At 40.4% G+C, this 12,493-nt stretch overlaps 1 protein-coding gene across 1 annotated transcript; it reads left to right on the forward strand.

Annotated features, from left to right (window-relative positions):
- Nucleotides 1-7,297: 7,297 nt before the first annotated feature.
- LOC118787165 (protein delta homolog 1) lies at nucleotides 7,298-12,293 on the forward strand. Its single transcript, XM_036542628.1, has 6 exons — nucleotides 7,298-7,544; nucleotides 7,917-8,018; nucleotides 8,287-8,350; nucleotides 8,784-8,914; nucleotides 9,021-9,162; nucleotides 10,291-12,293. The coding sequence occupies exons 2-6, from the start codon at nucleotides 7,946-7,948 to the stop codon at nucleotides 11,033-11,035; spliced, it is 1,155 nt and encodes a 384-aa protein (XP_036398521.1). The 5' UTR covers nucleotides 7,298-7,544; nucleotides 7,917-7,945; the 3' UTR covers nucleotides 11,036-12,293.
- Nucleotides 12,294-12,493: the final 200 nt, after the last annotated feature.

A 12,493-nucleotide genomic window follows, 5' to 3' on the forward strand; every position in this document is an offset into this window, starting at 1 on the left:
CTTATAAGGCAAAAGTAAAAGCATCTGAAAAAGGCACCCTGCTTCAACTGGAAATTACACATCTCATGCCAACAAACTGCACTCCCCTAGTATTACAGTAGATTTCAGTTATCCCCTGCTGGCAGTAAGCACATGGCAGAGTCGCTCAAGGTCAGATTTATGATATGGTGCAACACAATTACTAGCAACAATATCTCCTAACAAATTTGTCCCTTATCCTGTGGTTTAGGGTATGCATCGGGTTGCAGAGTCTGATCTTGGTGCTGGCTGAGGGTAATTTCTGGAATCAGAGGAAGGAAGCGGTTTCATTTACACAATGTATCGGCTGCCAGTGTAAGACACATAGAGGAGCCCTGCCAGTCATGCCCCATGAGCAATCACAGCATCTCAGAGTCAAGGAGGTGAGGACAAGAGCTCCTCAGAGACAGAGCCTTCCTCTTCATTAGTGCTGTAAGTGTCATTCAGCTGTCAGAATGGAAGGGGACTCCCAATGACCACACTCAAAGTGGAATCCAATCTGCACCTGGGTCTGTCAGTAAGGTAGGCACTGCCATGCCTCTGGAAAAATCACTCACAATGTAGTATATCAGAGTCATAAATGTTATGATTAAACAGCATGTTTCATCCCACCTTGAGTTGATGCAACAAACACAAAAGCCTCTTCTTTGGGATGGCAAGATGATCTGTTTACACAATGTGCTCACTTAGCAGGGACACTGTAGTCAGGGGTTGTCGCATTCTTGCCCTTTGTTGATATTTTAGAGAACACATTAGTTTCAACACACTGAGTGGCACTGATTTCTGTCAGCCCCCTGCTGCCTCCCTCTGTGTTGCATTGTAGCTGGAAAGGTGAGGGACACTCCTCAGCTGGGTTGTAGTCTCTCAGATAGGGACAGTGACTGACTTATCCTGCACTGACAGTGACACATTAATGCTCTCCATCAGGCATCTGCCTGAGGCACCTGCTCCCGCGTGGTTCAGAGGCCCTGATCAGGACAGCTTGCGTAAAAAACAATCCTCAAATTGTTTCTGAATGCACAAATTCAGACCACTTGAGTGATGCCTGAATACTTTATGAATTCCTAATGAGTTATGAGAATATGAATGAGCCTTTCCTGCCACTGACCTTAGCCCTGACTCAAGCCACATCTTTATTCATGTTATCAGCAAAGGAAGAAGATATGCATGATCTTATGGGAAACAAGTGAGACCTCTATTCTAGTTTTACCTGCAGATTCTGTAAAAGCTTCTATTAATGTCTATGAAATGGGGATGGGGTGGTTAAAGGCTCCGTCTTTGAGAGAGAAACAAATCAATCATTTTATCCTACTTTTCTAATCAGTCTGGTTACCGTGCTGTTTCTTCAGTATTCCCTCTGGGCATGAGAAGAATGGGGATGTAATGCATCACAACCTAGCAGAGAGCACCAAGCACAGAGCATGATGCTTGATACACACACACACACACACACACACACATTATATATATATATATATATATATATATATATATATATATATATATATATATATATATATATATATATATATATATAGAGAGAGAGAGACATCTGGAGGAAGAGAAAGAGAGAGAGACAGACATCTGGAGAAAGAGAGAAAGACAGTAGTTCAGTAGTTTAGCATGAGGCACCAATCCCTTCTCCTCCCCTTCAGAATTCAGGTCGACACTTGCCATCGGATTATTCACTATAAAATGGTTGGATCATATCTCTTCAAGGTAAGAGAGCCACAAGACATGTTTGTGCTACTCCTCTCCACTTCAGGAGCTAAAATGTGCACAGCAACTACAGAGCAGTGCATCTGTGCCACGCTACAGTACACCTGTTGTGAATGCCCTTGACATTGCATGTTGCTGTTATGGTGTCAATTACAGAAATGTAATTACTCTCTGCAGAGACATCAAAATCATGAAGACATTGAACAAAGGGAGACCTCCTAGGAGCCCAAACAATTAAAGATATAACTTATACTAGTGTGCATTTATATAATAATTGTTCTACATTTGTCAGTGGTTCTACTAGATTTGGGTGACATTGAGGTGTAGTAGTCATTAACTACAGAGTTGCAGGTTCAGCTCCCAGGTAGGGTCCTGTCATTGTGCATTAAGCATGGTACTTAACCTGAATTGCTTCAACTGTATAAATGGATTTGGTCAAATGTAAGTATCCTGCCCTGGCCACTGGCATTTTTCAAGCAAGTAAATAATTGAGATCACTGTTGAATGGTATGCCTGCTGTGCAAGGTGATAAAATTGAAGCAAACAATATTTTAGCTGCCTGGGTCTCCACAACCTTCAGTTTTTATCAAGTGAATTGCAAGAGGAGCTCAGGTTACGATCAAACAGAGAAAACTATTATAGAACAGTGGACACAAATTTATGATTGGCAGTCACCATTGAAGATGAAGGAATTCACTCCCTTTCACAATCTGAAAGGAAAAAAAGCAGGAACAGGGAGGTAAAAGCATTATTCCATCGATGATATCAATTGGGGTCAAACGTATCACAAATAACAGGGGTATTAGATCTCTCCCAGACATTGAATTGAGCTGATGAAAATCAGTACAGGTTTCAATGGTTTGTAAGCATGTACTTCTCTATACTTATATATATTATCAGAACTCAGGCAGGGAATCAGGCGCAGACAGAGAAGACTGGTACACATAGAGGTTATTAAATCCAAAGCGTAATCCAAAAATGTGGTCAAAACAGGCAAAGCCCAAAACCAGAAAAACACAGCTATCAATACCAAAAAGCAGATCCAAGAATACGAAGTCGAGGGAAACAGGCAAGGCAACAGAACCGGCAGGCAGAAACAGAATGAACAGCGTAACAGAAGACTGAGACGAACTGGCAAGAAGACAAGAGACAAGCAGGGTAGCTATAGGGCTGGGCAGATGAGGAGAAGGGTGCTTTGGACGGCCAGGTGGAGACGATCAGGTAATCAGGTGGGCGGAGACAGGGCGGAGAGCAGGGCAGGGCTGAAACACAGGGAAACAGTAAACAAGAGCACATGGATGGGGAGAAACAAAACAAATCGCTAAGATGCCGCAGTACTGACATATATATTCTTCATATACTTTTACAGAAGAATTAATTTCCTTATTTCCTCAGGCAGCCAGATACTGGACAGATGCCATTTTCCAAGGTGATTTAGAACATATGTCACTAATTTCTACAGAGTGCACACATAGACAAACAGAAATAATTCTGAAATAGTAATGTTTAGGGCAATAGTGAGACAATTTTTAGTGGTTTACAATACAAAGCTAATGTCGCATGATGTACATACATACATACATACACACACACACTTGTTGTGATTTTTATACACACACACACTAATGTGTGCGTGTGTGTGTGTGTGTGTGTGTTTGTGTGTATAAAAATCATAACACAAGAACAACAGAGGAGTCAGATTTACAGTAACTAGGCATCAATGTAAAACACTGTTAAAATGAATAGCAATTATACTTAACAGCATCAAAGTAGAATGACCATAGAAGCAAACAGACCTGTAAAAGCAAATTACCCTCAGGTACCTTATTACCATACATGCAAAAAAAGACTGAAATGCAGATTATTATTCATGCTACCTTTATTTTTTTTTCCACAGTCTGCCATAAAGTAGCGTACAGTATTCCATTTTATTCTAATTGACCTTCAAAACCCTGAAAGATAATTGTGAGTATAGTGTTTAGTCTCTGGTAGGCAGCTAGATACAGAACTTGAACCTATTTTGAGGGGTGGAAGAAAATGGCAATGAGCTGATATTGTGTGGAAGTGAATTGTTCAGATTAATCCAAATCTATACCTACATTAAGTCTGAGAACCTGAGAAAATAAGCATGACATACAAAAAATTATATTCAGAGAATATATTCTATAGAAGATGTTTTAGCAAAATCAATATATTGATATAAATCTCTAAATTATTGCCATTTTGATATATATTTGATATATTATATAAATATATCAAAATATTATTAGAATATATTAAAATATTAAATCAATTAATATATTTAAATGTAATATATATCTAATATATAATCTAATATATTTTAAATGTATCAGTCTTTTGCCACCATTTTGTGTGATTCCAACCATCTTTTGTTTAATGAATGTAAAGAATGTGTGTAAAAAGACACATAAATCATGACTGTCCCACATGGCCTCATAGGTCATCGGAGGATTAAGAGAGATAAATTAGCACATACGCTAAGAGGCAAAAAAGCACGTTAAATTAACACAGTACTTCATTCTACCACAGAATGCCAGAATCCCTGAATGTAAGAAAAAGAACATTTATACATGTAGTCTTCTTCTTCTGAATTATGAACATCGCTGTAGTCTTTTTTTCTAATTTTGATTGTTTTGATTTATTTATTTATTAATTCAATCTTGTGCCCCTTAATGCAACCCTATTTTTGGATTAGCCAGTTGTATATTAGGCTCATCTCGCCATGACAGCCTCTACATTCAGAGACAAATGCAAGCAACCAAGTGTTATTTTCACACTGCATGTCACAGTGTGTTTCTCAGTGAAGAGGACCCCAATTGGATGATATGCCCTAAGCCTCTGACATCATCTCTGCAACTCACAGGCACCTGCAAATTACAGACTGGCTGAGAGCTGTGAGATAAGGACACCCAGGCAGACCTACCCACCCCTATCCCTGGTGGAACAAAGCCTATGTGTTCTGCTGCTGTGGTCTCCCGGTCAATGTTGGTAGATGGGGGCTCAACCAGCACTCAAGACGAGCACATTGCCAACTGAGCCACTCGAGAGCTCCACTTTTTATTTATTTATTTATTTTGGAAGCAACGCAAAATAATCTCAAGATCTTGCATATTCTGAATGCTGCCCTATCAGGTGGAGGTCATTAACAGATGACACAGAAGGCTGTAATTCAGGCAAACTAAGTGGCATAGAGTAATTCCCCTTAAGTACCTGCATTTCTGGGATATGGCATCTAGAGGACCAATTAACAGAGCACAGAAGTAGAAGCTGCAACAAGTGATTAAGGAGCCTTGTGGCTAAGCTTAGTATTAACTTCACCAAGCAGAAGCCCTACAGGGGCCAGTGAGATAACACAGGAGTGGCAGTGAAACACCAGGCAAGAGATCTGAATAAAGATTAAAAGTTCTCATGTGGTGAATTTCAGTCCAAGAATATAAGAGAGACTTTGGTTAAAACAAGAGATATGCACACTGGAATCAAATCTATTATTATTTTATAAAAATGCCTTGTGTGGTGCTTTTGCAATGCCATTAAGATCCATTTATAACATTTTTAGATTTTTAAGGTGGAAAATTTGTCCAGTACATATATTTTTCTGTTGTAATCTCTCCAATTTGACTGACACATTTGTTGACAATTACCCCATCAAAACTGATCAGGTTTAATCTTTAGACATGTAGGCCTGGACCTGAAAAAAAAAGAAAAAAAACTAACAGAGGGAGTGATTCTTTTCTACCTTTTCATGCAGGCTTGAACAGACGTATTATTTTATTTAAAGAACACTCTTCCCTTAGCTTTATGGATTTTATACTCAATTGAAACACAAGCTAGTTTTCATATCTGTTTATCTCTCAGACAGTAGCTAGCTACATATGTTAGAGCTATTCTCAGCGTTGTCTTTCCGCAACTAAAGCAATCGCTGAGGCAAACCTCTTCAATATCCAAACCGAACATTTCTTCTCATTTGCCCACAATAAAGCTCATGGACTCGACTGAAACATCAATTACTACAGCAATAAGACGTCGTTCTATTAACGGGTTAAAGCTTTAGTATTTAAACTAAGTGAATTAATCCAAATGCTGTTGACCGCTAGCTAGCCAACAATCGCTTGACTAGGTTATCACTTCTTGTAGCTTCTAGCTAGCTAGTTGGTCTGATATAGGTAGCTATCATGACGATAACCATGGCCTCACATAAAACAGTGAAATGTTTTATTAATTTTTTACTCACTCATTTCAACTTTTTCCATTCATAAATTCATTGTATTAGCTGTGTTAGGTAGTAGGCTTGACGCATCACTCGATGCTAGCTCATTTCCCACCCTCCAAGTGCTCTTGTAGTCAATAGCTAGCTATCATGTGTTGTAGCAAACAAGCTAGTTACTCGTATATAGTGTACAATAACCTTCCTAGATTGCTCCGGCGGATTTTACAGGTAAATCTGCATCACAAGTTTATCTTAAGATTTGGAAAAACAAAAAATAAAATCAGGGTTTAGTTTTATATTGCGAATAGATCTTTAATGTAGGGGTAGATTGCAGTGCAATTTACTGTACGTGTAAAAGATCGTTTAGCTAAAGCTAAGTAGCACCCTACAATAAAATGAGGCGGTTATTTGACAAAAGGATGTGAGCAAACAATTTTTACATCGGCCTGATTTCAAAATCCCAAGCCAAAGTGATGTCCCTGTCTACCAAAACCCCAAAACCAATCGGTCAAAATAACAAGGCTTGTTCTGTAAAAACTCGTGACACACGTATGACACATTCTTCCTTGGGAACAAGTACATCTCGCTGTTGTTGACCCAAGGTGAGTATTTTCATTAGGTTCATGTGATTTGACGAAACAAACAAAACACAGAAGTAGCCAAACTGCCTTCTAAAACCCCTATCAGTGCCAAATCCGCGACAATTCGAAGTGTATTAGAAACGATTACACAGGTTGCACTTGTAATAGCCTAGGCTACTTCTGATCAAACGCAGTGTTTACAATATACATGTACTAGAAGCCTTCAAGGTCATGCAGGGTTACTCTCCTCACCAGTGGCTTATCTTTCTGTAAGTGCATGTCACTTACAAGGTTGATGGTAATATCCTTGGATTTAGTCTTTATTCTCAGTGATTATTATTATCAATGATCATTTTCAGTGACCACAACAGTAAATTTATCAAACAGTAAAAATCCAGATATAAATAAAGTTAATGTCATTGTGGGTCGTGTGCTTGCTCATAATATTACAACACAGTATTCGCAATATTATTCAAGCGTTATTATGAATGTGAAACAATTAATCTTTCAATTAATCAAACACGCATCTTTCAGATGACTTGAGATGATCATTTACTCAGATGTAATGTGTCACACTGAGGAAGGAGAGCGGAAAATTACTTTTCCAACACCAGGGAGTGTCTTAAATTGATTGAGAGTCCTTATGAGCACAATAAAATTCAACCTTAAGCTCAACTGCTCAAAAGCACCAAGGTGTTTTCATTATAAAGCAGTTTATATATACTATAACCATATGAAATCGCAACGGAAGCGCATGCGTTCAGGAGGTTGGAGTGCTGGACAGCTCCTTTCAAACTCGGCTAGGTAGGAGGCGCGTGTACACTGTCTCCAGAGTCCAAGCGGAGAGGAAACAGAGCTGACCCGTGCACTCGATGGTCTCTCAACACTTGATTTCTTTTTTCCCCGCCCGCCTGAGTGGTTTCACTATGACATTAATGCTGACCTGGAGCGAGAGCAAAATGCTTAACAGTAAAAGGAGGAGCAACGAAGCGACATAGGTAATCCTTTCGTTATCAAACGCAAGACGTTAGTTAATAAGACCAATGGCTGTAGTTATTTTTTTCATGTCACATATGTCCGTCTGTGGTTGTGTACTTCTAAGAGTATTCTAAGAGTAAATATGTTCATTCGTTAGCATTTAACATAGTTGCACATTTAAAATGTGTTTATGTTTTATTAATTTTCATTCTGTGATTCTGTGTATATTAACGATATCAACTTTGCACGACCGACCTGCACGACCGGTCTTGGAAACGGTGTACTGTGTTTCGTATCTCACAAACCTTGTGATCGTAACGACAAAGGCACATCTGTTTCACTTAAATTCTTGATTCCGTATACCTCACTATTGACAAATGCCTGTCTTTCAGGAAAATGCGCATCTAGCCCAAATCTCAGGATGTATTTCTGTGGTCTAAACACACTGACTACCTCCTGCTTGTTGTTCCTTGTCACCGTTGGCATCGGCAATGGTAAAAATAGTGTTTCTCTCTACACAAGTAACAATGGCAATTAATGTACACGAATAGTAGTGATGGGGGCCAGCAATTGTATTTTTAAAATCAAATTCATTTTTCGTTAAAGTATTGTCAAACTGAGCTCAGGTCCTGTCATTTTTGTCATTTTTTAAGGCAGAATAACGGAATTTTGTGTATCCATTGAGTTTATCTGTGAACAAACACCATTTATATCTTTCAGTGTTTTATAATTCACCTACTAATCTGCATGTAATCTGAAAAGGTTTTGAATGCAGCCCAGGTTGCGATCCAGACAATGGGTTCTGTGAGAAAACTGGAGAATGCAGGTACGCAAAATGTTCTTTTGATTTTTGTATTTCTTTCTTTTAAAGCAGCCGCATAACCGTGCAGTTGTTTCATCCATCTAAAATACATTCTAAAATACACTTATTAAAAATAACACCTAGAAAGAAATCAGTGTCACATACAAGCACGCCTTCATGTAGTAAACCATGTAATAGACTATTGTTCAATTTGCTTCTCGAGCTAAAGAAAACAACACATTGACCCGAGAGGAATTTTCTATTTTTTCCTATATATCTTTTAAATAACCTATATCCCGAGAGAAAATGTTACTTAACGTATTGGATACTTTAGATTATTGCATGGCTTTGCATACTGTGACTACAGAGATATTTCAAAAAGAGGAAAACAAGGAATAACAGGTGTGACACAATCAAAGATATTGGCTTTTCAATACGTTGTTGCACTCGCTTTCAGATGCAAACCAGGTTGGCAGGGTGCCACGTGTAACCAGTGCATACCATTCCCGGGCTGCGTGCACGGGTCGTGTGAGAAAGCCTGGCAATGTAACTGCGAGGAGGGCTGGGCGGGGAGTCGGTGTGATGTAGGTGAGCGGGCCGCCCGCCCTGATGTCAAGCCATAACGGAATTTTCGCGTCAAGATGTGACGCCCAGGTTACGCAGAAGGATTTCTCAAAATTTAAATATGTTTCAGATACCCATTCCTGCTCATCAAAGCCGTGCGCTAACAATGCAACCTGCATCGAGACAGGCGAGGGCGGTTACCTTTGCATATGCGCGCACGGTTATACTGGGGACAATTGCCACCTGAGGATTGGACCATGCTTGACCAATGGGTAAGGCTAATCTTCCCCTCGCCAACAAACTTCACTCGATGAACACAAATGTAGATTCTAAAAGCTTCCCTGAATTTACATCAAAACCAGTATCACAAGCAGAAACCGAAACCACTGACACTACTCAATTTTATAAGCTGTATTTGTTACCATTAGTTCTAAAACGGCACGACGCGCACTGCAAATATTGACAGGCAAGGGGAATACTCGTTAGTAGGGCCACCATCGACCTCGTGCCACAGACTCCGTTGGCATTTTTCTTATGAAATAAAGGATGGTGTTCCCTGACAAAGTTCACATTTAATCTGATCTTAAATCAATTGTGTAGCAATATTTTTAAGCCTTTGGATAATCGGGATTTAAATTAATGGAGGTCGTTTCGCTGCACCCAAAATGATCATTTGCATTCCGGTGTTCTCCGCTAAATTAAATGAATACGTGAAACGTCGAAGGTGCTTTGTGGGATTCTGGATTAATGAGAAGCATTCCAGTGTTACACGGAGCTCCTGCGGTCTCTTTCCAAAACAAGGCCAACAGGGGCACTGAATACACAGTGTGAGTTTGGTCATGAATGAATACTGAGCCTTGAAAAGTTCTGGTTTTCAGTCATGGAGATATTTGTCTAGCTTTTTGTAGGCATATACTTACAAAAGCAGCACAATAAATCGATTCCTTATGCTTCATGACAGAAAAACTAATAGCTGACCTTTTCAGTGGCTTAATTTGCAGCAGGAGACATCACAACAATCAAATACAGGTCTGAACAAAAGAACCAAAAGGTACAAAAGCTGAACAATGGCTTTTGTTACACAGCGAATCAAAACTAAACAACATTTACTTTAATAGACATGGTATACGGTAAAAGGTAATTCTGGTACTCTGGTAACTGGCATCTTCAGTTGTACAAGGCCATATTCCTGCTGTTTTCAATAGTTAAAAATGATTTACTCATAAAAGTACATTAAAAACCATTCATTATATGTGTGGACCCAGATTGTGCACATGTAAATACTTCAAGCCCTGAGGGGTGATAGAATAGTGATGTGATGACAGTCTTTGAAAGACCTGGCTGGTGACAGTAACTAGAGTGAAACTGCCCAGGTTAAAGCCCATTGTATGGTCCCGCAGCTCTCCATGCCAGAACGGGGGCACCTGTACTGATGATGATGGTTTGGCAGCCCACTCCTCCTGCCTCTGCCCTTCTGGGTTCGCTGGCAACTTCTGTGAGATCGATGTGGACGACTGTGAGCCCAGCCCCTGCGCCAATGGGGGCAGCTGTACTGACCACGGGCTTGTCTATACCTGCGCCTGCTTGGGGGGGTTCACCGGCCCTACCTGCAACGACTCCCTGCTGCCCTGTTCTGACCACCCCTGTGCCAACGGCGGCACCTGCCTGGGCTTGGCTGACGGGGGCTTCCGCTGCCTGTGCCGGCCGGGATTCGTGGGGCACACTTGTGCTCAACCCAGAGCCAGGCCCTCTCGGCCGTCGGAACAGGAGGGCAGCCGCCCGCCGCAGCACCATGGCCTGCCCTCACACGTGTTCCACAAGCTGGTGCGCCCGCCAGACCGTGAGCTGCTGAAGATTACCATGAAGGAGACGGTGCGTGCCCCCAGCCACCTGGTCACCCGCAGCCAGGTCATCTGTTTTGCCGTTCTCGGCCTGCTCACCTGCCTGGTGGTCCTGGGTACCACAGGTATCATCTTCTTCAACCGCTGCGAGGCCTGGATGGCCAATGCCAAGTACAGCCAGCTCGTGCGGCAGCAGCGGGACTACCTGCTGAGGGCCAACAACGGTGAGGAACACTCTGTCAACATCATCCTGCCTGAAAAAATCAAGCTGACCAATTACCGGAACCACTACACCTCCATCTAAACCCTAATGTCTGGCTGTTGCCTCTGGGCCTATGGGTTTCATACTGAAATGTGAAGGCAATGGCCACTTGGTTGGCAGTGATGACCTCCAGAGACATGCAGCAGTTAAAACTGATTGTTCAAGACTACTCAATTCAATCAACTATTCAAGACTGTAGGCTCATTAAACGATTTCAGTGCTTTATTATAATGGAATGGAACTTGGGGGATCTATGCTTTACCTGCCAAAAATGAATGCAGAGAACCCATGGGGTATTAAATGACAGCAAGGCTTTGCTCCCTTTTCCATCAGACCTTTCTATTGCTTTGCTCCATCTCCATAATTATCACACATATTTACATGAAATTAAGTCACAATGGCCCAAAGATACCTGGGGATTTTGGTAACAGTTCTGAGAATCTAATTTACTCATAAATGTTCATTTACATAGGTCTTTTAAAGCATATACATATATCATACCTTTTATGTTTTGTGACCAAAAGAGTCTAAAAGAGTGCCAGTTTGTTGTTAAGTAATGCTTTATTTTGTTCAGTAAATGCCACCTTAAACATTTAATTATGAAGTCAATTTATAGTTAAAACTGTATAATGTAAATATATTGAATACTAAAGGAAATATTAAGTGCCACAATTTCCCAATTCCAATTTCCAATAAAGGTGAGACAATTTGCAAACATAATGCTAGACAGCTAGATTCATTCCCATAAAAATGGAAATGCCATGAACTATACTGAAGGACCATTTAATGTAAAATTCAAAACCTCTATTTTCACACAACCACTTTATGATCGCCAACATGCTGCATATTACAAGGTATTGACATTGCTTGAGAAAAAAATCCTCTCAACTGTAATTTTATGGATGTAGTGGACAGACAATTCCTAGTGTCCACAAGCAGAAACCTGATCTAGTGTTGTCTCCAAAAGCATCCCTAACTATCTGCTGCTGGGGACGTTTGGAGCGAACGAGTCCTGGGACAGTAATTTTGCACTTCATGGAAGGAAGAACAGCAGGAATGACAACACAGGCAATTACAGCTTTGAATCATTGAAGTGGATTTCAATTGCCTCTCTGCCCTGCAGGCTTGTGGATTTCATGGCAAAACAGGGAGTATTTGGCAGAAGTAAGACACCCTCAGAGCACACAGTCTTACTGACCTTTTCATGTCCCTCCTGTCCTCTAGATGCAGCTTGCCGTCTTCTTGCAGTTTAGTCAGAACCAGCGCACCAGCAAAGTTATGGATACATGTGGATGCATTCATCCTTGTATTGCATTTTTTGTGAAATAAATTAGTTGGAGTCTAATTTGTATTAAGTATATTTAGACTTTTAGTAGAGTATATTTTTACCTACAGTACGGAGATTAAAATAATGATGTAACATTTTTTGGAAAAAAAACTCCTTTGTTTACTGTCTTTTTTCAGATTAGTCTGTAAACTTTGAGGACAACTGAGATGATA

Source organism: Megalops cyprinoides, chromosome 12 (genome assembly GCF_013368585.1).
Source record: "Megalops cyprinoides isolate fMegCyp1 chromosome 12, fMegCyp1.pri, whole genome shotgun sequence".
Lineage (NCBI taxonomy): Eukaryota > Metazoa > Chordata > Actinopteri > Elopiformes > Megalopidae > Megalops > Megalops cyprinoides.

Coding starts and splice junctions, on each gene's coding strand:
- LOC118787165 (XM_036542628.1), top strand. CDS start 7,946: ATGTATTTCTGTGGTCTAAACACACTGACTACCTCCTGCTTGTTGTTC. Junction 8,915..9,020: donor GGGGAGTCGGTGTGATGTAG/GTGAGCGGGCCG, acceptor AATATGTTTCAG/ATACCCATTCCTGCTCATCA. Junction 9,163..10,290: donor GGACCATGCTTGACCAATGG/GTAAGGCTAATC, acceptor ATGGTCCCGCAG/CTCTCCATGCCAGAACGGGG.